Consider the following 22,726-nt stretch of genomic DNA (forward strand, 5'->3'; position numbering starts at 1 on the left):
GTAGCTGAAGGGAATATGCATATATAATATATATTTATTTATGTATATATATATGTATAAGTGAATGTGTATGTATGTATATATGTATGTGTGTGTATATGTATATATGTGTGTATGTGTGTGTGTGTGTGTGTGTATATATATATATATATATATATATATATATATATATATATATATACAGAGAGAGAGAGAGAGAAAGAGAGAGAGAGAGAGAGAGAGAGAGAGAGAGCGGGCACAGGGTGAGTTGAAGATGAAGGGAAGATATCTAAAAGAAATAAAATCAAATTAAGGGATGAGAGAGGAATATATTGAGAGAGGCAGATAGGGAGAGATAGAATGGGGTAAATTATCTAGCATAAAAGTGGCAAGAAAAAGCAGTTCTGTAGGAAGAGAAGAGAAGGCAGGTGAGGTGGGAATGAGTGAATCTTGCTCTCATCAGATGTGGCCTGAGGAGGGAATACCATACATACCCAATTGGGTATCTTACCCCACAGGAAAGAAGAGGGAAGAAGATAAAAAAGAGGGGGAGGATGATGGAGGGGAGGGCAGATGGGGGTGGAGGTAATCAAAAACAAACACTTTGGAAAGGGGACAGGGTCAAGGGAGAAAATTCAGTAAAGGGGGATGGGTTGAGAAAGAGCAAAATATAGTCTTTCACAACGTGAGTGTTGTGGAAGGGTTATACATAATGATACACGTGTGGCCTATGTTGAATTGCTTGACTTCTTAGGGAGGGTGTATGGGAAGGGAAGAGGGGAGAGAATTTGGAACTCAAAGTTTTAAAACAAAAAAAAAGTTTTTGCATGCAACTAGAAAATAAGATACACAGGCAATGGGGCGTAGAAATTTATCTTGCCCTACAAGAAAGGAAGGGAAAAGGGGATGGGAGGGGAGTGGGGTGACAGAAGGGAGGGCTGACTAGGGAACAGGTCAACCAGAATATATGCCACCTTGGAGTGGGGGGGGGGGGAGGGTAGAAATAGAGAGAAAGTTTGTAATTCAAACTCTTGTGAAAATCAATGCTGAAAACAAAACGTATTAAATAAATAAATGAAGGGGAAAAAAATTTTTAAAAAGGAAAAAAAAAAGAAACTAAGATGAAGTTTAACAAGGATAAATGTATGTTTCACATTCCCCTCCCCAGCACCTAAAAAATACCACCTACACTCTGTAACTCAATTTTTTTCTCCATCTCTTCCATTCCAGTTTCTGACTACACTACTTGACTAAAACTCTCCTCTCCAGAGTTACCAGTGATGTTTTCATTGCTAAATATGATGACCTTTTTCATGATATGCTAAATATGATGACCTTTTCCTCCATGGCCTTTATGTAACTTTGACATTATTGATAACCTCCCTCTTACTTGATGCCCTCCCCTCTGGGTTATCTAGATATTGTTCTAGTCCAATTTGTTTATCTGTATTCCATATGTCACTCCTTATGCAGAGGCTCTGTCTTGGATCTTCCTCTTGTTTTTCTCTCCTCTCCACAGAATATTTCTTTCTTCAGTATAGGAAGTTAGGTATTTTTTCATTTCCTATCCCAAATGCTTGTTGAATTGTATTAGGTTCAAAAAATTAACTTCACAATATAAGATAGGAGAAATGTGGTTAAGACACACTTGTCTGAAAATGCTTAAAGGGGAGAGGCACGCACAGCAAATAAGTGGAGTATGCCAGCACATTCATGGCTCATATACTGGCTCTTTTTCCTCCATGCTCTATTCACACCTATGTCAGGAGGTTTCAGTAAACCATAAGCTCAATGAGACAACAGTGTGACATGGCAATTGAGAAAGTCAATGCAATCTTAGGCTGCATTACGAAAGGCAAAGTTTCTAAGACTAGGGAGGCATAGGAACTACTATATTCTCCCCAGGTCAAACCATATGTAAAGTACACTTTCATTTGCACATCAATAAGCCAGAGAGTATCTAGAAAAGCTGCTAAAGTTATATGAGACTTCTTGGGGAGGGAGGGGGGAGGGAGGGGAGAAAAACTGGAACTCAAAACTATGTAGAACCGTGCGTGGTAAACTAAAAATAAATAAAGAAACTTATAAAAAAAAAAAAACTGCTAAAATTTGTGCAGGACCTTGAGATCCACGTATAGATCAGATAAGACAATAGAAATGTAGATGAGATGAAGAAAACAGGAATTGTAGTATGAAGAAGAGAAGACTTAGAACAAACATGATTATCTTCTTTAAGTATTTCAAGCTGGCACAGAGAAAAGGAACAAAGACTTACTCTGTTTGGACTGAAAGAAAAGAATTAGGAGCAATAGGTGAAAGATGCAAAAAGTAGACACTTTAGGCTTGATGGAAGGTAAAACATTTTGACAATTAGATCTATCAAAAAAATGAAATGGTTTGCCACCTCATATAAGGTAGTAAATTCTTCATTGTAGGCCTTTCAAGAAAAGCCTAGATTACCATTTGTCAGGGATACCATATAGATTAAATTTTTGAGGGAATACATTTTTTTTGTGCCTCTATTTGTATCCTCAGCACTTTGCATAGTTCCTGGTACAAAGTAAATACTCAGCAATAGTTGGTTGGTTAGGTATGGTTGCCCTTAATGGCCACTGAGGTCCTATCTAACTCTGAGATTGTCTAAACAGGTATGCGAAGTGTAGGAGAGAGAATTATTAAGAATGACTATGAAAACATGAACTTACGTTGCTTAAGATCTTCACCAAAAGTAGTTTTAGGAGGAGGTGGGATTTGGGGGAAAGGTGATTAGTTTCATTTTGGACATGGCAAATTTGAAATGCCAATGGAATAGTCTGTAACTATCTAGCCAGCTACTGGTAATACAGAGATAGAATTCAAAGGAATTAATAAGGGATAGCTATATTTAGGACTGACTATACAGAAATAACAACTGAACCAATGGAACTTAAGTTAGATCACCTAGAGAAAAGGAATATAAAGAGTACCCAGGGCAGAATCTTAGAAGATACACTTTGTTGGGAATGATGACCTAATGAAGGCTCCTGAAAAAGAGCGATCTAAATCTGCAGTGAGGTAAGGGACAGAAAGGAGAGAAAAAGTCTTTAGAAGTGAAGATATTTCTTGGAAAGAACAATTTCCAGAAATCAGAATGAAAAGAGGTAAAAAATAAGTAGGTGGTAGGCAGCTCAAAGAAGTAAGAAAAGAAGACTCTCTAGCAAGTTAGCTGTGAAAAGACAAGAGACAGACTAATAAAATGACAGGAATAATCAGTAGAGAAAGCTCCAGCAAGAGGATGGAGAAAATGACATTAGGGACACAAATTGAGGGATTGGTCTTTATAGGAAAGGCCACCTTTTTTACAGAGATTGTAACAAAGCAAGAAAAGATAGGTGAAGATATACTGGTATGGAATAGGGACGATAAGGAAATTCACTATGAGTAGTTTTAATTTTCTTAATCAAAATTCAATTGAGACAATGCTTATTAAATCCCCATTATAAGCAGAGTGGACAAGTTATTTGTTGTGAAAGAATGATATGGAGGTAACATAAGGAATTTGAAGAGAAAGGCTGAAACAATCACTACAAAGAATATGAAAGAGAATTAATCAAGTATAACAAAAAGACATACGAAGCAGTAAGAGTCAAGTTGAGACCAGATCATCTGATCATCTGAACTAGTAGTAGACCCAATCAATATGGTTTCATGACTCCCTAAACCAGTAGTCAAAGCATCACAGTGGGAGTATGGAGAGATTATCAAGATTCAGGTATGAGTAGCAACATGAAGAAACGGTATAAAGCTGAATTCATTAATTACAGGATCAAGACTGAAAGGAGAAAACTGAGGAAAGAGTAAAGGTCATGAACTAGAACAGGGAAGGAAACAGAAAATGGAGATTAGAGAACAAAGAACAGCTGTAGGAAGAATGAAGCAGAAAGAAAGAGAAAAAGGCATTACTGATCACTTGAGACAATGCAATGGACTAAATAAAAGGACTAATTAATAGAGCAACCTCCACCAAGAGGCAGGAGAAGATGACATTAGGGATACAAACTGAGGGGTGAGTCTTCATAGGAAGGGCCACCTTTTTCTCAGAGATTGTTAACAAAGCAAGAAAAGACAGGTGAAGATGTACAGGTATGGAATAGGGAAGATAAGGAAATCTTCCTTTCTACCAATACCATTGTCCTCATACTTAAAGTCTTCAATATACATACTAATGTCCCTTTGAACACTCTGACCCCAGGAATATATCTTTACTCAACCTCAGCCACCCCTGAAATTGTCATATCTTAGCTCTCACCATCATCAACTATACAACTTCCATGTTCTTGAATGCTGAAATGCTCTTCTCTGATCATAATATTTTGTCTTATATATCTCCCTCTCCTCACCTCATTCCTCCTAAACCTACTCTTTTCCTCACTGTGATCTTCACAGTCTAATCGACTACTCCCAGTGTAGCCACAATCCCAAAATGAAGTTTCTTTTAAAAGGGAGTATATTTAGGTATATATGAAAAATAGTACTACTAGTAGGCAACACTCAAGTTTTGTTCAAGCCAGGTATTTTTTGGGGGGTGAGTGAAGAAGAGGGGAACACAGGTGGCAAATATGGCTTATATTTGGATTGTTACTGATAAGGGGGCTAAGGAATAAAGAGAAGAACCACATTGTCTTTTTCTGGTGATTTGAATTCCACGTACCTATTCTTCATTCCTCTTCCCTTTCATTTGTTTTTATTTTGTATTTATTTTCCCAAAGCAAAAAGAGTTATGATAATGTGGAGGAACAGAAAAGGAAGACCAAACACAAAAGTATTTAGCTTCCTCCCCACCAAACAAACCGTGGCTAAAATTATGATGTAAGAATTATGTTACTTACATTGTGCAGACATCTGCATCAAATGAAGAAAATATAATTCTTCTATTTCCAGACTTTTCTAAAACAGTCTTTAAAACAATATCCAAGAACAGGTTCATGTCAAAAAATACTGACAAGTTGCCATCCCATATTCCATCCTAGATGAAAAAGGTGTGTTGAATTAGAACAATTCACATTTCCTAACAGTTCAGTCATTTTCACTTAAAAAAATAAAACGTTATAGAAAAATCGTTTTAAACAAAAACCTATAATTATTTTTGTAAATGACAAGCGACATCTTTTAAAGGTTAAGTTAAAAAAAATTAACACGGAATGGCTCTGATCATTTCTGGTAACCCATTTGTACAAAATACCTACTTTAGATATCACTTGATATTTAACTTATTTTACTCTAATATATACCAAGGACTCACATAATGTTATCTAAAATAATTTGAAACACTGAAAACATTTTCAGGTGCACTGAATTGTGCTGAAAATGTATCATCTTTTAAAAGGGTATACCCACACAAAAAAAGCCTGAAACATCATTCACTCTAGAAATATTGAGTTAAGATAACCATTGTCAACTCTACCTGTACAGGTCAAATAAAAAAACTGATGTTTGAGGATTGCCAAGTGGCTACGCTGAGCAAAACATCTCCCTGTTTATCGTTCTCTTTGGCTATCATATCTACTCGCTTAAGGGAATAAAGGCATTTTGTAATATGGGAGTGAATTAATTATCTGTTAGTGATTAATTCATTCCCAACCTCTACAACTTTTAAAAAAGCAAAGCTCCTGTAGAACAGGAGGGGCAAGTTTTGATTAGAAGTAAAGTAGGTTTAACAAATAAGGTGTTATCTGGCTTTGGTCACACTACAGTGAAAGAATTGAACATAAAGCTTGTTTAGGGCCACTCCCTGATATAAACACTATCATATTATGCTACAATGGTAAGTAAATTAGTCATTTTTAAGTATAGTTATTAATATACCAATATATTAATGTGCACACTGATAAAGAGGTTCAATAAGTTTTATGTATGCTAAAATAAAATTTTAACTCTACTTGTATAATTAGTAATTTAAAATTTTGCAAATATAACCAAAAGATAACACAAGGTATGAAATTACTTACCCTTTGCTGGCAAATCCATTTTATTTCAATGTTAAATCCAACATCCTCTGGCAAAGCCTCTAAAACCTAAAAGGATTTTTTTTTTTTTAAAGAGGGAGTGTAGGATAAAGGAAGAAGAGGAAAATAATTATTACCAAAAGCAATCTATAAGAAAGAATAGAAAGAAATATAAAGCATTAGTTTAAGTTTTGTGCTTTAGCAAGTATAATTTTTGCTGGGTTTATATAATTATAGCAAATATTAACATAAGCCTTTAAAGTTTGCAAAGAGCTTTATAAATAACTCATATATCCTCACAGCAGTACTTAGGTGTAGGTGCTATGATTTCCATCATATGGATGATGAAACTGAGGATGACAGTGATTAAGTGACTTTCCTACTATCACACAGTTTGTAGGTGTCTAAGGCTGGTTTTGATCTTCCTGATCTTCCACATCTTCCTGAACACAGGTTTCAGGCTCTACCACTGTGCAAACTAGCTGCCTAATGGACTAACTGATAACAGATCAATTATTCTGGCTAGCATAGACCTATAAACCCTTGCACCCTTCCCCAGTCACGTCTAATCCAATTCAAATCCTTCTAACCCATTCAACCTTCCTTGCTCCCACTGGAAGCTACTAAGTGCTAATGGGGAAAGTCATAACTCTGCTTAGCAGGTAAATTATAAATTCATATTCTAATATCAATTGGGCCCATACTGCTATCTGGCACTCCTTTTAACTCTCCTTAACTGACTCTCCATCATATTATCCACAGCACCTATTCATTCTACTCATACTTTCTATGCTACCTCCTTCCTCTTCTGTCTCAAAAGAGGAACAAGGACTTTATGCAGAACTTTATGTTCTCTACTCACCTCTACCTCTTAGAATCTTAGCTTCCTTAAAAATGCACCTCAAGTACAACCTCTTTTTAATGTGATTCCTTCCTACAATCCCAGATGTTACTTAACTCTCCGTCTTGAAATTATTTTGTATATATTTAACTCACGTATGTTAGGGAAAGAAGAAAGGGGGGTGGGGAGGAGGAATAAACATTTACGTACCTATAGGTCAGGTACTGTGCTAAGCACTTTACAAATATTAACTAACTTGACCCCCACAACAACCCTGGGAGGTATAGGTGCTATTATTATCCTTATTTTATACTTGAAAAACTGAGGCAAACAGAAGTTTAAGTGACTTGCCCAGGATCATATAGCTAGTAAGTATCTGAGGCTGGTCTTGAAATAAGGGCTTCCTGACTCCCGGGCCAGTGTTCTAATGCATTCTATCCACTGTGCTACCCAGCTGCTCTGTTACATCCTCCCATTGATTATAAGCTCTTAGAGGGCAGGGACTAGTTCATACAAGACACTTCAAAAACCTTAAAGCATTATATAAATCCTAGCTATTATTGTTATTATCATGAGCATCCAGCACAATACCTTGCACCTAACAGGTACTTAACAAATATTTGCGGCACTAAATGGAATTAAGCAAAAAGATTTGAAAAGTGGCATCAAGGCCACTTAAGAAAGTCAGCAGCAATCTCCATAAAAAATATTCATTACCATTTTTGTTATCATTTAACTATACTGAGCTCAGTTACCAAAACCCCAAACTATTCATACCTGCCTTGTATTTCCCTCTAATAACTCAAGAACATTGTACCCACTAATCCAATTATACCCCTCTACGCCAACCCCTGAGCCTTACTGCCAATTCATTTTATTTACTCAGCAACTGTCCTTTATTATTACTACAATAAAATAGGGATGTTTACCCTAAGAAGATCTGAGTTGATGTAATAGCTAAATAATTAAAAGGCTGTCATGCTGAAGAGGTTAGAGTTGTTCAAAGCATTTTGCGTGCTATCTCATTTAATCCATATGAAAATGTGTGTGTGTGTGTGTGTGTGTGTGTGTGTGTGTGTGTGTGTGTGTATGTATGTGTGTATAAAGATAACTCAAATCATTTATTAAGCACTTACTATGTTGTGCTATACAGTGTGCTAAGTGCAGGTCTTTACAAAAAAATGCAAAAAAAAAAAGGCTCTACCTTCAAGAAATTCATAATCTAATGAGGGAGATGACATGCAAATAGCAAGATACAAACAATATCTATCCAGAGTAGATGGAAGGAAATTCTTAAATGGAAGACATTAGGTACCTGAAGAGAACTAGGAAAAGCCTCCTGCAAAAATTGGGATTTCAGCTGAACCTTGAAAGAAGCTACGGAAACTAAAAGGCAGAAGTGAGGAATGAAAGCATTACAGATATGGGAGTAAAAAAAGGATGGCAACAGAGGGAGTGTTGTGTGCAAAAAACATCAAGTAAGTCAATGAATTAGGTTGTAGAGTGCATGGAAGGAAGTAAAGTATGAAAAACCGGGAAAGTTAAAAAGGGTGAAGAGCTTTAAATGTTAAAGAGAGGAATTTTTATTTGATCCTAAAGGTCATAGGAACTTTTCAAGTTTACTGACTCCCATCATATTCTCCACAGTTTTCATGTGGTCCAACTTAAGTTTTTGAAAAATCACTTTGGCAGCTAAGTGGAGGATGGATCAAATTGAGGAGGAAAAGGAGTGAAGGAGACCAATCAGAAGCAAGAGGTGACGAGGGCCTGAACTAGGGGAGTGGCTGAGTGGAAAAGGAAACATAGCAGGGATGTTGTGAACGTAGAAAAGACAAGATCTGGCAACAAATTAGTTATATGGATTGAGAGTGAGAAATCGAGGGTGCCACCAAAGTTTGAAGCCTGAGTGACGGGAAGGATGGTGGTGCCCTTGATAGTAATAGAAAGTTGGGAAGAGGGGAGGATTTAGGGGAAAAGTCAAACACTTATTGGTCAGTCAATAAATACTTATTAAGCACTTACTATGTCCTGGTACTGTGCTAAGCACTTGGCATACAAAGAAAAGCAAAAGACAGTTCTTGTCAAGGAGCCCATAGTCTAATGGATAATAATTAATAAATTTTGTTTTGGACATATTGAGTTTGAGATGCCAATAGGATATCTAAAGTTTGAGATATCTAAAGGTTACTAGTTGATGGGGTCATAATGAAAACTAGGTCTGGATAAACAGATCTGCGCATCATGCAGTGAGAATACAGATTTCTGCTAAATATCGAGTCTTCTTTTCTTCAGCTATTAAATGGCACATTTAAAAAATTAAATCAATTTTTAACAATAATTCAACAAATATTTCTAAAGTAGCTACAGTGGGTTGAGTACTACATTTTGGAGATTATAAAATTAAACAAGGTCCCTTACCTCAAGGACTTGCTCAGTACTTAAATATGATTAATATGGAATCAAAAACATATATTTTAAAGTAAAATAATTTTTAAAAATCATATAAAAGTTATTATCTTTACAGAAGAATTATCCAACAAAGAATTATTCAACATGAACATTTTAAGGCTATTCTTTTGATAAATATAGGTTCTGCAAAGTACTTACCATTTGGAGAGAAGGGAATGGTTGATTTTCAGAGATATAATTTTCTTCCGTGACTAAAGATGCTGAAAATTAAATTTATAAATCCATCAATGAATAAGAAACAATAATAAGAATAAGCAATCTCCTATCTGAGTCCTTTTTCTATAAATACTCTAAGATAACACATACATTTCATTCACAAGTATATTTACTCAAGGTTCTTTAAAAACCACATATAGCCACCTAGCCCCAGGCCTTATTTTCTAAAATTTTATGAAAAATAGATTCTAATACCTGACAAATATCCAATTGTATATGAAGACACAGTGCAATGTCATAAAAGAAAAAAGAATACTGGCCTGAGAGTGAGGAAACCTGGATTCTACTTCTATCTCTACCACTAACCATGTAGCTTTGGGCTAGGAATAGAGCTAAGACACTTAAGTCTTAAGTTATCTCACCTATCAAATGAGGAAGTTCATATACAAGATCGTTACACCAGGACTAATACTGTGACTCAATGACTAACTGTATTTTCTGTGGTATAACTTTTATAGCTATTTTTAGAAGAAGTTGAGTACTTTACTATATTAAGTGGAATCAGTCAAACATTTATAAGCACCTACTAAGTGTCAAGCATTGTTGAAATTATTTGGGATATGAAGATAGACCCTGCTGTTGATGAACCCACAAGCTAATGGGGGAGACAAACATGTAAACAGCTATGTACAAACTATATGCAGGATAAATTGGAAACAATTAACAGTGGGAAAGCACTAGAAAAAAGACCTCTTATAGAAGGTTGAATTTTGGCTGGGATTTAGAGGAAGCCAAGGAAGCCAGGAGGTAGGGTTACAGAGGGAGATTATTTCAGGCTTGAGGGATGGCCAGTGAAAATGTCTGGAGTCAGAAGATAAAATGCCTTGTTTAATGAACAGAAAAGAGGCAGTGCCACTGGATCAAAGAGTATGGGACAGGGAAAGGGAAGGTGTAAGAAAATTTAAAAGGTACTTAGGGGAAGCAGGAGAGTTAGGAAGGTTTTGAATGCCAAATAAAGAATTCTATATTTCATCTTTTTTTTAAATTTAATTTATTTAGTTTTCAGCATTGATTTTCACAGGAGTTTGAATTACAAATTTTCTCCCCATTTCTACTCTCCTGCCCACTCCAAGATGGCGTATATTCTGGTTGCGCCATTCCCCAGTCAGTCCTCCCATCTGTCACCCCACTCCCCTCCCATCCCCGTTTCCCTTCTTCTCTTGTAGGGCAAGATAAATTTCTATGCCCCATTTCCTGTGTATCTTATTTCCTAGTTGCATGCAAAAATTTTTTTCTTTGTTGTTGTTTTTGAACGTGTTTTTAAAACTTTGATTTCCAAATTCTCTCCCCTCTTCCCTCCCTGCCCACCCTCCCTAAGAAGGCAAGCAATTCAACATAGGCCACATGCGTATCATTATGTAAAACCCTTCCACTATGCTCATGTTGTGAAAGATTAACTATTGTGCTCCTTCCTAACCTATCCCCCTTTATTGAATTTTCTCCCTTGACCCTGTCTCTTTTCGAAAGTGTTTGTTTTTGATTACCTCCTCCCCCCATCTGCCCTCCCTTCTATCATCCCCCCTTTTTTATCTTCTTCCTCCTTCTTTCCTGTGGGGTAAGATACCCAATTAAGTGTGTATGGTATTCCCTCCTCAGGTCAAATCTGATGTGAGCAAGATTTATTCATTCCTCCTCACCTGCCCCCTCTAGCCTTCCTAGAGAACCACTTTTTCTTGCCACTTTTATGCAAGATAATTTGCCCCATTCTCTCTCTCCCTTTCTCCCTCTCTCAATATATTCCTCTCTTATCCCTTAATTTGATTTTATTTTTTTAGATATCATCCCTTCATATTCAACTCACCCTGTGCCCTCTATGTGTGTGTGTATATAAATACATACATACACACGTATATATATATATATATATATATATATATATATATATATATATATATATATACACACACCTACATATATACATACATAGACACACACATATGTACATATATGTATACACAAATATATATATATATATATATATGCATATTCCTTTCACCTACTATGATACTGAGGTCTCATGAATCATACAGATCATCTTTCCATGTAGGAATGTAAACAAAACAGTTCAACTTTAGTAAGTCCCTTATGGTTTCTCTTTCTTGTTTACCTTTTCATGCTTCTCTTGATTCCTGTGTTTGAAAGTCAAATTTTCTATTCAGCTCTGGTCTTTTCACTGAGAAAGCTTAAAAGTCCTCTATTTTATTGAAAGCCCGTATTTTGCCTTGGAGCATGATACTTAGTTTTGCTAGGCAGATGATTCTTGGTTTTAATCCTAGCTCCACTGACCTCCTGAATATTGTATTCCAAGCCCTTTGGTCCCTTAATGTGGAAGCTGCCAGATCCTGTGTTATCCTGATTATTTTTCCACAATACTCAAATTGTTTCTTTCTGGCTGCTTGTAGTATTTTCTCCTTGACCTGGGAGCTCTGGAATTTGGCGATAATGTTCCTAGGAGTTTTCTTTTTGGGATCTACTTGAGGAGGTGATCGGTGGATCTCTCATTTTCTATTTTACCCTCTGGCTCTAGAATATCAGGGCAGTTCTCCTTGATAATTTCTTGAAAGATGATATCTAGGCTCTTTTTTTGATCATGGCTTTCAGGTAGTTCAATAATTTTTAAATTATCTCTCTTGGATCTATTTTCTAGGTCAGTGGTTTTTCCAGTGAGATATTTCACATTGTCTTTCACTTTTTCATTCCTTTGGTTCTGTTTTATAATATCTTGATTTCTCATAAAGTCACTAGCTTCCACTTGTTCCAATCTCATTTTTAAGGTAGTATTTTCTTCAGTGGCCTTTTGGACCTCCTTTTCCATTTGGCTAATTCTGCCTTTCAAGGCATTCTTCTCCTCATTGGCTTTTTGGAGCTCTTTTGCCATTTGAGTTAGTCTATTTTTTAAAGTGTTGTTTTCTTCAATATTTTTTTCAGTATTTTTTTGGGTCTCTTTTAGTAAGTTATTGACTTGTTTTTCATGGTTTTCTCGCATCCTTCTCATTTCTCTTCCCAATTTTTTCTCTACTTCTCTAACTTGCTTTTTCAAATCCTTTTTGAGCTCTTCCATGGCCTGAGACCAGTTCATGTTTTTCTTGGAGGCTTTTGGTGTAGGCTCTTGCACTTTGTTGACTTCTTTAGGCTGTGTGTTTTGGTCTTCTTTGTCACCAAAGAAAGAATCCAAAGTCTGAGACTGAATCTGAGTGCATTTTTGCTGCCTGGCCATGTTCCCAGCCAACTTACTTGACCCTTGGAGTTTTTCGTCAGGGTATGACTGCTTATAGAGCAAAGAGTACTTTGTTCCAAGCTTAAGGGCATGCACTGTTGATTTCAGAGCTATTTCTATACAGCCAGCTCTGCCACACCAGCACTCCTCCTTCCTCAAGAACCACCAACCCAGACCTGACACAAATCTTCAGCAGGATCTGCACTCCTGCTCTGATCAGCCACTTAATTCCTCCCACCAGGTGGGCCTGGGGCCGGAAGTAACTGCAGCTGTAGTTCTGTAGCTGCACCTCCCCCGCTGCCCCTGGGGCAGTGGCTGAACCGTGAACTCTATCCCCTGCAGCTTTTCCCACTAACCTTCTCTGTTGTCTTTGATGTTTGTGGGTTAAGAAGTCTGGTAACTGCCACAGCTCACTGATTCAAGGAGCTAGGGCCTGTTCCAGCCTGCTGCTGGTCTGGTTGGTCCTGCCACCACCCACGCTGATCTCCACTCCCCTCTGCTCCGAGCGTGATAGGCCTCATCCAGCGACCATCTAGGCTGTCCTGGGCTAGATCCCTGATTCCCTCTGCTATTTTGTGGGTTCTGCAGTTCTAGAATTTTTTCAGTGCCATTTTTTATAGTTTTTTGGAGGGACCTGGTGGGGAGCTCATGCAAGTCCCTGCTTTTCAGCCACCATCTTTCTATATTTCATCTTAAGGTCAGAGGGAGCCACTGAAGTTTACTGAGTAGGGGTGATGTGGTCAGACTGTCATTTTGGGAAGATAATTTTGACAACTGAAAAGAGGTCCAGTCAGGAGAGACTTGTAGCAGGCAGACCAACCAGCAGGCTACAGCAATACTATAAGTGTAAAGTGATAAAGGCCTGCTCCAGGTTGATGGCAGTGTCAGAGGAAAGGAGGCAGCTTTTATGAGAGATGTTACAAATGTAAAACTGACAGGTTGTAGCAACTGATTAGATATCGGGAGGGTAGTAAAAAAGAGTGAGAAGTCAATGGTGACACCAAAGTTCTATGTCTGGGTGACTGGGAAGATGGCAGTACCCTCAACAGTAACAGGAAAGGGGGGCAAGGGGCAAGGAGATAATGAGCTCAGTTTTGTTCATGTTGAATTTAAGATCTCTATGAGATACTCAGGAGCTGATAAGATCTCCAAGGAAAGTAGTAGAGAGGGAGAAGAGAAGAGGGCCTAAGACAGAGGTGGTGAATCTGCAGCCTTGAGGCCACATGTGGCCTTCTAGGTCCCTGGGTACAGCCTTCTGACTGAGTCCAAATTTTACAGGACAAATCCTTTTATTAAGGGGATTTGTTCTGTGAAGTTTAGATTCAATCAAAGGGCTACACTTGAGGACTTAAAGGGCCACTTGTGGCCTGGAGGCCATAGGTTCCCTACCCCTGGCCTGGAACATATTCCTGTGGGATAACCATAGTTAACGGGCATAACCTGGATGAAGATCCAGCAAAGAAGACTGAGAAGAAGCAATCATATAGGTAGAAGGAGAACAAGAAGAGAGCAGTGTTTCAAAATCTAATATTCTATGATTCTGTGAAACGGTTAAGGTTTGTTCCTCATTAAATGTATGCCTGGGCTTGCCAGTAGTATATTGATTGATACATAAAGAATGTAAAATTCTATCTTTAAGAATCAAGTTTAAAATATACTAATTCAAACTGGAAGTAAAGAAATAAAATATAAATGTTAATTTGAAATAAATGATTTTTCAATGCTGCTACATACCATTTAAGCAGTCTTTTGATTTTAGTGCAGTTACATGAGACAGCTGGAAAATACAAAAGAAAAATTAGTTATTTTTAAAAGTCTCAACCTCCATATGATAATGCTATATAATGATATAATTAAGAGATGAAACAGAAATCAGAAAAAGAAGAAAGTCATAGACGCTTGCAAAATTTGGCATAATTCAATGTACAATATTTAAAACAATCAATTTAAGGAAGAGCTCTAATAAATCATACATTCTACAAATAATGTTAACAAATACAATAGCAAAAAAAAAAAAAAACAGAACCAAAGACCCTGTCCCTTGATTATAAATGTTAGTGCAAGATAGCATTGAATGAGCATCAGTCTAATCTGTAAAATGGCTTATAACATTAGGTCTTTCAGAAAAGTAATTTAGAAGGTAAGCATATACTAAAAAATTACATTGCACACTAACATAACACATTTTCATGCCATAAACAAATATGTAAATAGTTAAGCTCTCTGAATGATAGTATGATAAGCTCAGAGAAAGCAAAAGTAATTACTGAAAAAGAAACATTCACGGTTTGGCTCACTTGGTTGGAGCTACATATTTCTCAAACTAAAGTTATGAGGGCAACATTCTATTAAGTGATGTTGGCTTCACTGTGTGACATGTATGGTGCAAGGAATCACAGAATGTTAAAAGTGAAAGGGATCTTAATTCCAGCTAGCCATTTCACAAATGCTAGACATTAGGAGAACTGAACAAGAAATTAAATTGATAAATCAGCAAAAATTCGAAGCAATATTGGCACTAGGATATGCTATACCTGGAGAGAAAAATATAAGCTCAGGAAACATTTCAAAAGTGTGGTTCTAGCAGTAAGAGGAAAATTTGAATTACCCAGATATTTACTGGAATACTTGTGCCAAAAACAGTACAGGTAATAATCTGACTTGCCTAAATAATGATTTCATCATTCAAAAAGTAGTGGAATGAATGACAGGAAATTTTAACCAAATGTAATTCTTACTACTTCAAGGAACTAGTTGTTGAAGTACAAATGTTACAAACACTGAGAGGACATAGTGGCTCCTCCCTCTTAGAGACTGTGATAAAGGAGAAGAAACCCAAGAATTCTAACACATATCCTAGGGAACGGAGGAAGATTTCAAAAAGGTCCAGAAAAGGATAGTTGGGATTTCATGGGCTGAAATGCAGTAAGGGTCAGCCCTGGAGGAATGGGAAGATATTGAGAAGGAAATTCTGAAGACACAGAGAATTAATTCTGATAAGAAAATTGGGAGTAATCTAAAAAGATTGATGTGAATGTACCAGGAGCTCACCAACATTATCTGTAAATACATGTATACATATATATGTTGTTGTTTGTCCACGGTTCTCAAAGAAGATTATGGACTATGACATCAGGAAGGTGATGCCATAACTTGAAAGTGAATTGGATTTAAGTGGGGGAGGGCTGTGCAAAGTCACTTTCTCCTCTGAAGTCATCTGGGTTCAGTGGCAAGATACAGAGCAGGACAACTGGAGATGGCCCATGTGTACATATATGTGTAAATACGTATACCTATATGTTCACACGTATAAATATATGTTTACATATTTATGAACTGACTTATCTTTTATATCATATTCATTTCCATATATCAATATAATAAACACACTTTCTCATTTCACTGACAAAACAGTTTTAAGTGCTTCATCTATTCCAGGAATTCTAGTTGAGTTTGTACCCAAATTGTGTTTTTCTTTAAAATTTTGTGGATGTTTTGGAATGTTCTCTTCTGGGTTTGTGTCTTGAACATCCCAGTAATCATAAGAGATTTTTATGATGGGATTTTCTTTTTGCTTGCTCATCCTTTTAGTCTACTTCCTGACTTTGTACTTAATGCTAGGGCCAAGATCTGTGCACTTCTGTAATGAAGGTCTGTTTTGGTACTGTTGCTGCTTTTTTGGAGGCTTGAGTGTTGTGTTGTTCTAGGATCTCTGGGGCAGCTCAAGCTTAGAACCTGCAATCTTTTAGTGATCCCATAGTGATCTGCAATCTTTCAGTGATTCCATAGGGCAAAATCTAATTGCTGCCCCCTTGGTCTGCCAGTTCTGAACCTGAGTCTGAAATTAAGCAACAGCGACCCGCTGCTCAACTCAGACACTGCCAGCCAGCTGGAAAGGTCTACAGGTTCAGTTACAGAACTACAGGCTCCCCTAAGGTCTCAGATTCCTATTCTGGTTATTCCTCTGCAGGCTTCAGACTGAAATGGAGGCTGGAAATGGTACTTTTCTTTGCTCATGAAAGCTGAGCTACATTGCTGCTGCCTTGAGAACTTGCCCCTTTCTCAGTATACCACCAAGGGCCTGAGACTACAGGTGGGGGGAGGTGGGGCAGTTATAAAAACACACACATGTAGGCATAGTTCTCCTTGTCAATTTGCTCAGGATTTGTGATCTGGAACTGGACAGTGGGCAACAATACTGCCAGTTCACATCTGTCCATCATGGCGCCCTGGCATGAGTGTGGGGGAAACCCATATAAGTTGGGACTCCTTGTCCCAGTTTACAGCCTCTCCTTGCATACTGATGTGCTTTCCAAAATGGAATGCTCTATACTAGTCCCTGCCCCAGTAAACAGTATCTGCAAACCTCTCTGTTGGTCTTGCTATGCATACAAACTGGGCTGGAAAAATGACGCACTCTTTTTCTTGGATTTCCCCATCAAGATTTTGGTCTGATGTGTTTTCTAGATATGTTTAGAGAAGTTTTGGGGAGTAGCTCCTCAATGCACTGTTTCCTGTTATCCCACCATCTTCCACCTATGTACTACATGAATTAAAGTCAATAAGCCCAGACTAACTGACGCATCCTCATGTACGAAAAGAATTGGCAGATATGATCAATGTACTCATCTTTGAAATATGACTTTTATGATATGTTAGCTAATTTTGCTGAACTTTCCTCCTTTTTATTCTTTATTATATGGATGTCTTTTTGCTATTGAAAAGGAGAAGGAATACAATGGGAATTATGTTGTTGTTCAGTTGTGTCCAACTCTTCATGATGGCACAGATCATAATGCATCAGGCCCTTTTATCCTCTACTGTCTGCCGAAGTCTGTCCAAGCTCATGTTCATTGCTTCTATGACACTATTTCTTCATTTCATCTTCTGCTGTCCCCTTCTCCTTTTGCCTTCAATCTTTCCCAATATCAAGGTCTTTTCCAATGAGCTCTGTCTTCTCATTATGGGGCCAAAGTATCTGAGCTTCAGCTTTAGCATTCACTCTTCCAATGAATTAATTTCTTTAAGTATTGACTGATTTGATTTCCTTGTCCATGGGACTCTCAAAAGTCTTCTCAAGCACCACAATTCAAAAGCATCAATTCTGCAGAACTCTTCTGGTAATCCAACTCTCACAGCCATGCATTACTACTGGAAAAGCTATGGCTTTGACTACGTGGACCTGTCAGCAAGGTGATGTCTCTGCTTTTTAGTATGCTGCCAGATTTGCCATAGCTTTCATTCCAAGGAACAAGCTTTTTTAAATTTCATGGCTGCAGTTGCTGTCTGTAATTTTCTTTGAGCCCAAGAATATAAAATCTAACACTGCCTGTTTCTTCTCCTTCTATTTGCCAAGTAGTAATGTGACCAGTTGCCATGACCTTAGTTTTTTTATGTTAAATTTCAAGTACAGTTGCTTCTTTCACCCTCATTAAGAGGCTCCTTAATTCCTCTTCACTTACTGCCATCCGAGTGGCATCATCTGCATATCTGAGATTATTGATATTCCTCCCAGAAATCTTAATTCTGGCTTTTAATTCATCCAGCCTGCTATTTTGCATGATGTACTCTCCACGTAAATTAAATAAATGAAGTGACACTATACAGCCTTGTCATACTTCTTTTCCAATCTTTAACCAATCAGTCATTCCAGGTTTGGTCCTAACTGTTGCTTCTTGAACCACATAAAGGTTCTTAAGGAGACAAGCAAGATGATCTGGTACTCTCATTTTTTTGAGGACTTGCCACATTTTGTTGTGATTCACAAAAAGCACTGTCAATGAAGGAGAATGAAATGTTTTTCTGGAACTTCCTTGATTACTCCACAATCCAGCAAATGTTAGTAATTTGGTCTCTAATTCCTCTGCCTCTCTGAAAACCAGCCTGCACTTCTGGTAATTCTCAGTTCACATATTGCTGAAGACTAGCTTGCAGAATCTTAAGCATAACCTTTTGGGCACGTGAAATGAATACAACTGTTTGCTTATTTGACCATTCCTTGAAATTCGTTCCTTAGGACTAGAATGTGTAAATTGATCTTTTCCAATCATGTGGCCACTGTTAAGTTTTCCAAACTTGCTGGCATACAGCATTTAAACAACATCACCGTTTAGAATTTTGAATAGCTCAGCTGGAATGCCACCACCTCCACTAGCCTCAATGTTAGCAATGCTTCCTAAGGCCCATTTGACTTCATTCTCCAGGATGCCTGGCTCTAGATCAGTAACCACACCATAGTAGTTATCACTGATGCTATGATCTTTGTTGTATAGTTTCTGTATATTCTTGCCACCTCTTCTTAATCTATTCAACTTGTGTTAAGCCCCTACCACTTTTGTATTTTATCATGCCTATTTTTGCATGAAATGTTCTCATTATCTCTACTTTTCTTAAAGAGATCTCTTTGCCTTTCCCATTTTTTTGTTTTCTTCTTTTTCTTTGCATTGCTCATTTAAGAAAACCTTCTCTCTCCTTGCTATTCTCTGAAATTCTGCATTCAGTTAAATCTATCATTCTCTTTCCCTTTCTTCTTTCCTCAGCTATTTGTAAAGAATCATCACACAGCCATTTTGCTCTTGCTCTTCTTATTTAGGATCATTTCTGTTGCTGTTTCCTAAACAATATTCCAAACCTCTAGCCATAGCTCTTCAGGCATTCAATCCAGATCTAATCCCCTAAACCTATTCATCACTTCCACTTCATAAGGGATATTATTTAGGTCATACCTATACAGTGTGATGGTTTTTCCTACTTTTACCAATTCAAGTCTGAATTTTGAAATAAGAAGCTGAGCCATAGTCAGCTCCAGGTCTTGTTTTTAACTGACTGCATAGAGCTTCTCTGTTTGGCTACAAAGTATATCAGCCTGATACTGACATTAACTAGCTCGTGAGGTCCACATGTAGAATCATTTTTTGGTTGTTGAAAAAGTGAGCTATGACCAGCTAATTATCTTGGCAAAACTCTCTTAGTCTCTGCCCAGATTCATTTTGTACTCCAACGCCAAACTTACTTGTTATCCCAATTATCTTCTGATTTCCTACTTTAGTGTACAATCCCCTATGATAAATGTGACTTTGTGTGTGCACGCATACGTGTGATTTCTGAAAGATGATGTAGGTTCTTCATATAACTGATCAGCTTTGGCCTCTTTCAGCATCAGTGGTTGGAGCATAGCTATTATTACTGTAATGCTGAATGGTTTGCCCAGATATCAATGTATCTTTTTTGAGATAATACCCCTGTACTACTTTTCTCACCCTTTTATTGACTATGAGGGCTATTCCATTTTCTTCTGAGGGATTCTTGCCCACAGTACACTATGTCATGAAGTTTAGTCCTAAAAGCATATTAAGTCAACAAGATACAGTGGCCAAGAAAGCTAATGAAATCTTAAGGTGCACTGAGAGACAGAGTGTCCAGAACTAGGAAACTGACAGTCACATTATTTATTACTCTGCTTGGTTAGACCACATACGGAAATTTTGTTCCACTCTCAGTAATGATGTTAGGAGACAGTTATAAACTGGAGAGAATCCTATGGACAACCGGGATGGTGGAGGGCATCAAAACTACCAAATACTGTTTTCAAATATTTCAAGAGGTGTCAATTAGGCTGGCTCTGTTTGAACACTAAAGACACAACCAGGGGCAATAAGTCAAAGTTGTACAAAAGAAAATTAGGCTTATTTTAAGAAAAGATCTATTATCTATTAGAACTAACCACAAGTTGAATAGGCCCCCTTGTAAAGTACTGGATTCCTCTCTTGTTAGGGATATCATTAAAGGGATTCTCATTTCTATTATTTGATTCAGTGGCCTCTGAGGTCTTATTCATTTCAAATTCTTAATACTATGAAATTTCTTCCTAATAATAGAAATATGAAGCACATTTTACTAATATTTGATAGTAGATTAACTGGATTCTTCATATGTATAAAGGAACTTCTAAGATTAAAGAAAAATTAAAATTTTTATTACCTTCAACAGCTGGAGTTGTTCAAAAGTTAATTCTTTCACTGGAATTTCAAACAGTTCTGTTGGCTCGTGATCAAATTTCTTTTAAAAAAAATTAGAAATATTATTAAGCTCCACTGAATGTATTCCAAGTTGTGAACAAATTCTATTATTCCAAGTATATCACATTAAAAAAATTGTGAAAAACAAGGATGTTAGCCCATATGGAAAAGAGGAAATAAATGGTGCAGGCAGCTCTTCCCATTTATCATTTATTTATTACTACAATAATAGTCTTCATCAAAGTTTTCTAAATTTTGCAAGACAGAAAATTCATTACTAGGTCTGTAAACAAAGTTTCTTGCTAAAAAAGGTGCTAATAATTCTCCTCTCAAAAGGTTACTTCCTATTTATTATATATATCTTTAGATATATATCTATATGTCTATAGATATATATCTATACATATATTTTATCTCCTCTCCTCAAGGGCAGGGACTGTTTGATTTTTTTTTCTCTGTAGCCATGATGGGCACATTGTAGGTGTTTAACATTTGATAACTGATTGATAAGCTTTAAGAAGCCAGAATCACTGCCAGAGTACAATAAAACATGCTTTAAAATAAAGCTTTAATGGGGCACATTTTTAAGATTTCTTAAAAAAACAGGTAAACGTAAATTCAGGGAACAGCACTTAGTCTAGAGTTGACCCCTTTACCATTCTGATACTTTGATGGTCCTGTGATCTATTTCATTGCTGTGGGTATTCCTTCCAAGCATTGCAAATTATAATTCCACACCTTCTCATCTTCTCTAACTCTTCTCCATGTCCTCCCATAAAACCTTCACAAGAGATTCACCTAATGTGCTTGGGGCATTCCTTTGGATCACTTTACATTATTGTTAATCTTTTTTCCCCTCCCTCTTACTACACTGACTGACCGATTTTCTTTTCTGGTTACTTATCTCTCTGATCACATCCTTTATGTTACTTTCCCTGCTGTCTATTCATGCCCAGCATGTGTCTTTATACAACTACTTTAATTCTTTGGAGACTGTTATTTCACAACTTATCGCTTTATGAAATAAAAGGCAAGTGAAGGGGAAGGGAGGGGACATTATTAAGTACCTATTATGTACCAGGCATTGTGCTAAGTAAGCACTTTATAAATATTTTACTGATCTTCACAATAATGCTGTGAGGTAAATGTTATAATTATCCTCATTTTACAGTTGAGGAAACTAAGGCAGACAGAGGTTAAATGACTTGCCTAGGGTCACAGAGCTAGTAAGTGTCTGAGCCTGGATATCAATACAGGTTTTCCACAATTCTAGGTCCAACACTGAATCCACTGCACAACCTAACTGCCTTTCTCACTCTTTCCATAACCTTACACCAACACCTAGCTCCTTCCTGACGATCTGGCATTCCTGGTGAGCCTTTCCAGAACTTGTTGCATTTTCACTAATATCCCCTGAATGACTGATCATACTGTTAAGAGTCAATACTCCTTGCTCCCACTGCCACATCCACTCTCCTACAACCATCAATTAATAATCTCTACTCCTTTAAAGTTCATTCAATCTATACTCTCATCTATTCAAGATTTTGGTAGGTATCCACTAACTTCAAAGACATTTTCCTTGCTTCCTCAATGAGTTTAATGCCTAGCTCTCTCCTTCACAACTCTTGCCCTTATACTAGGGGATTTCAACATGTGTTAACAATCCCTCAAACAAACTAACTTCTGTGTTCCTCAACTTACCCATTTCCCATGACCTACTCTTCCAAGACCCTCAGCTACACAAAGGGATTGTCATGTGCTTCCACTTTAAAGTTCACAAACTCTGAAATTCCTTTACATGGCCATAATCTTTTGTCATTTCACCTTATCCTCTGTCTCACAATCCCTAACACTGTTCTTTGTTCTTATTACGAGCTCTAATCCCTCCATCCCTCAGTTCTTTCCCAGGCATCATCCCTGCACTGGCTACACTCTCCCCACTTCCCTTAGTGAAACGGTTCAAATCGGCACTTCTTACCAGCTCCTTGCCCCCTTATTC

The 22,726-nt window shown here is 37.3% G+C and overlaps 1 protein-coding gene across 1 annotated transcript in view; it reads right to left on the reverse strand.

The window, feature by feature from the left end:
* Window positions 1-22,726, reverse strand: part of GPCPD1 (glycerophosphocholine phosphodiesterase 1) — an 88,533-nt gene that overhangs the window by 10,284 nt on the left and 55,523 nt on the right. Inside the window, exons 13-17 of the mRNA XM_036750260.1 lie at window positions 20,687-20,764; window positions 14,441-14,483; window positions 9,412-9,473; window positions 5,967-6,032; window positions 4,848-4,984 (exon numbers count right to left, since the gene is read on the reverse strand). Coding sequence (XP_036606155.1) covers window positions 4,848-4,984; window positions 5,967-6,032; window positions 9,412-9,473; window positions 14,441-14,483; window positions 20,687-20,764 — 386 coding nt within the window. The remainder of the gene's footprint in view (window positions 1-4,847; window positions 4,985-5,966; window positions 6,033-9,411; window positions 9,474-14,440; window positions 14,484-20,686; window positions 20,765-22,726) is intronic.

Source organism: Trichosurus vulpecula, chromosome 3 (genome assembly GCF_011100635.1).
Source record: "Trichosurus vulpecula isolate mTriVul1 chromosome 3, mTriVul1.pri, whole genome shotgun sequence".
In the NCBI taxonomy this organism is placed as follows: Eukaryota; Metazoa; Chordata; class Mammalia; order Diprotodontia; family Phalangeridae; genus Trichosurus; species Trichosurus vulpecula.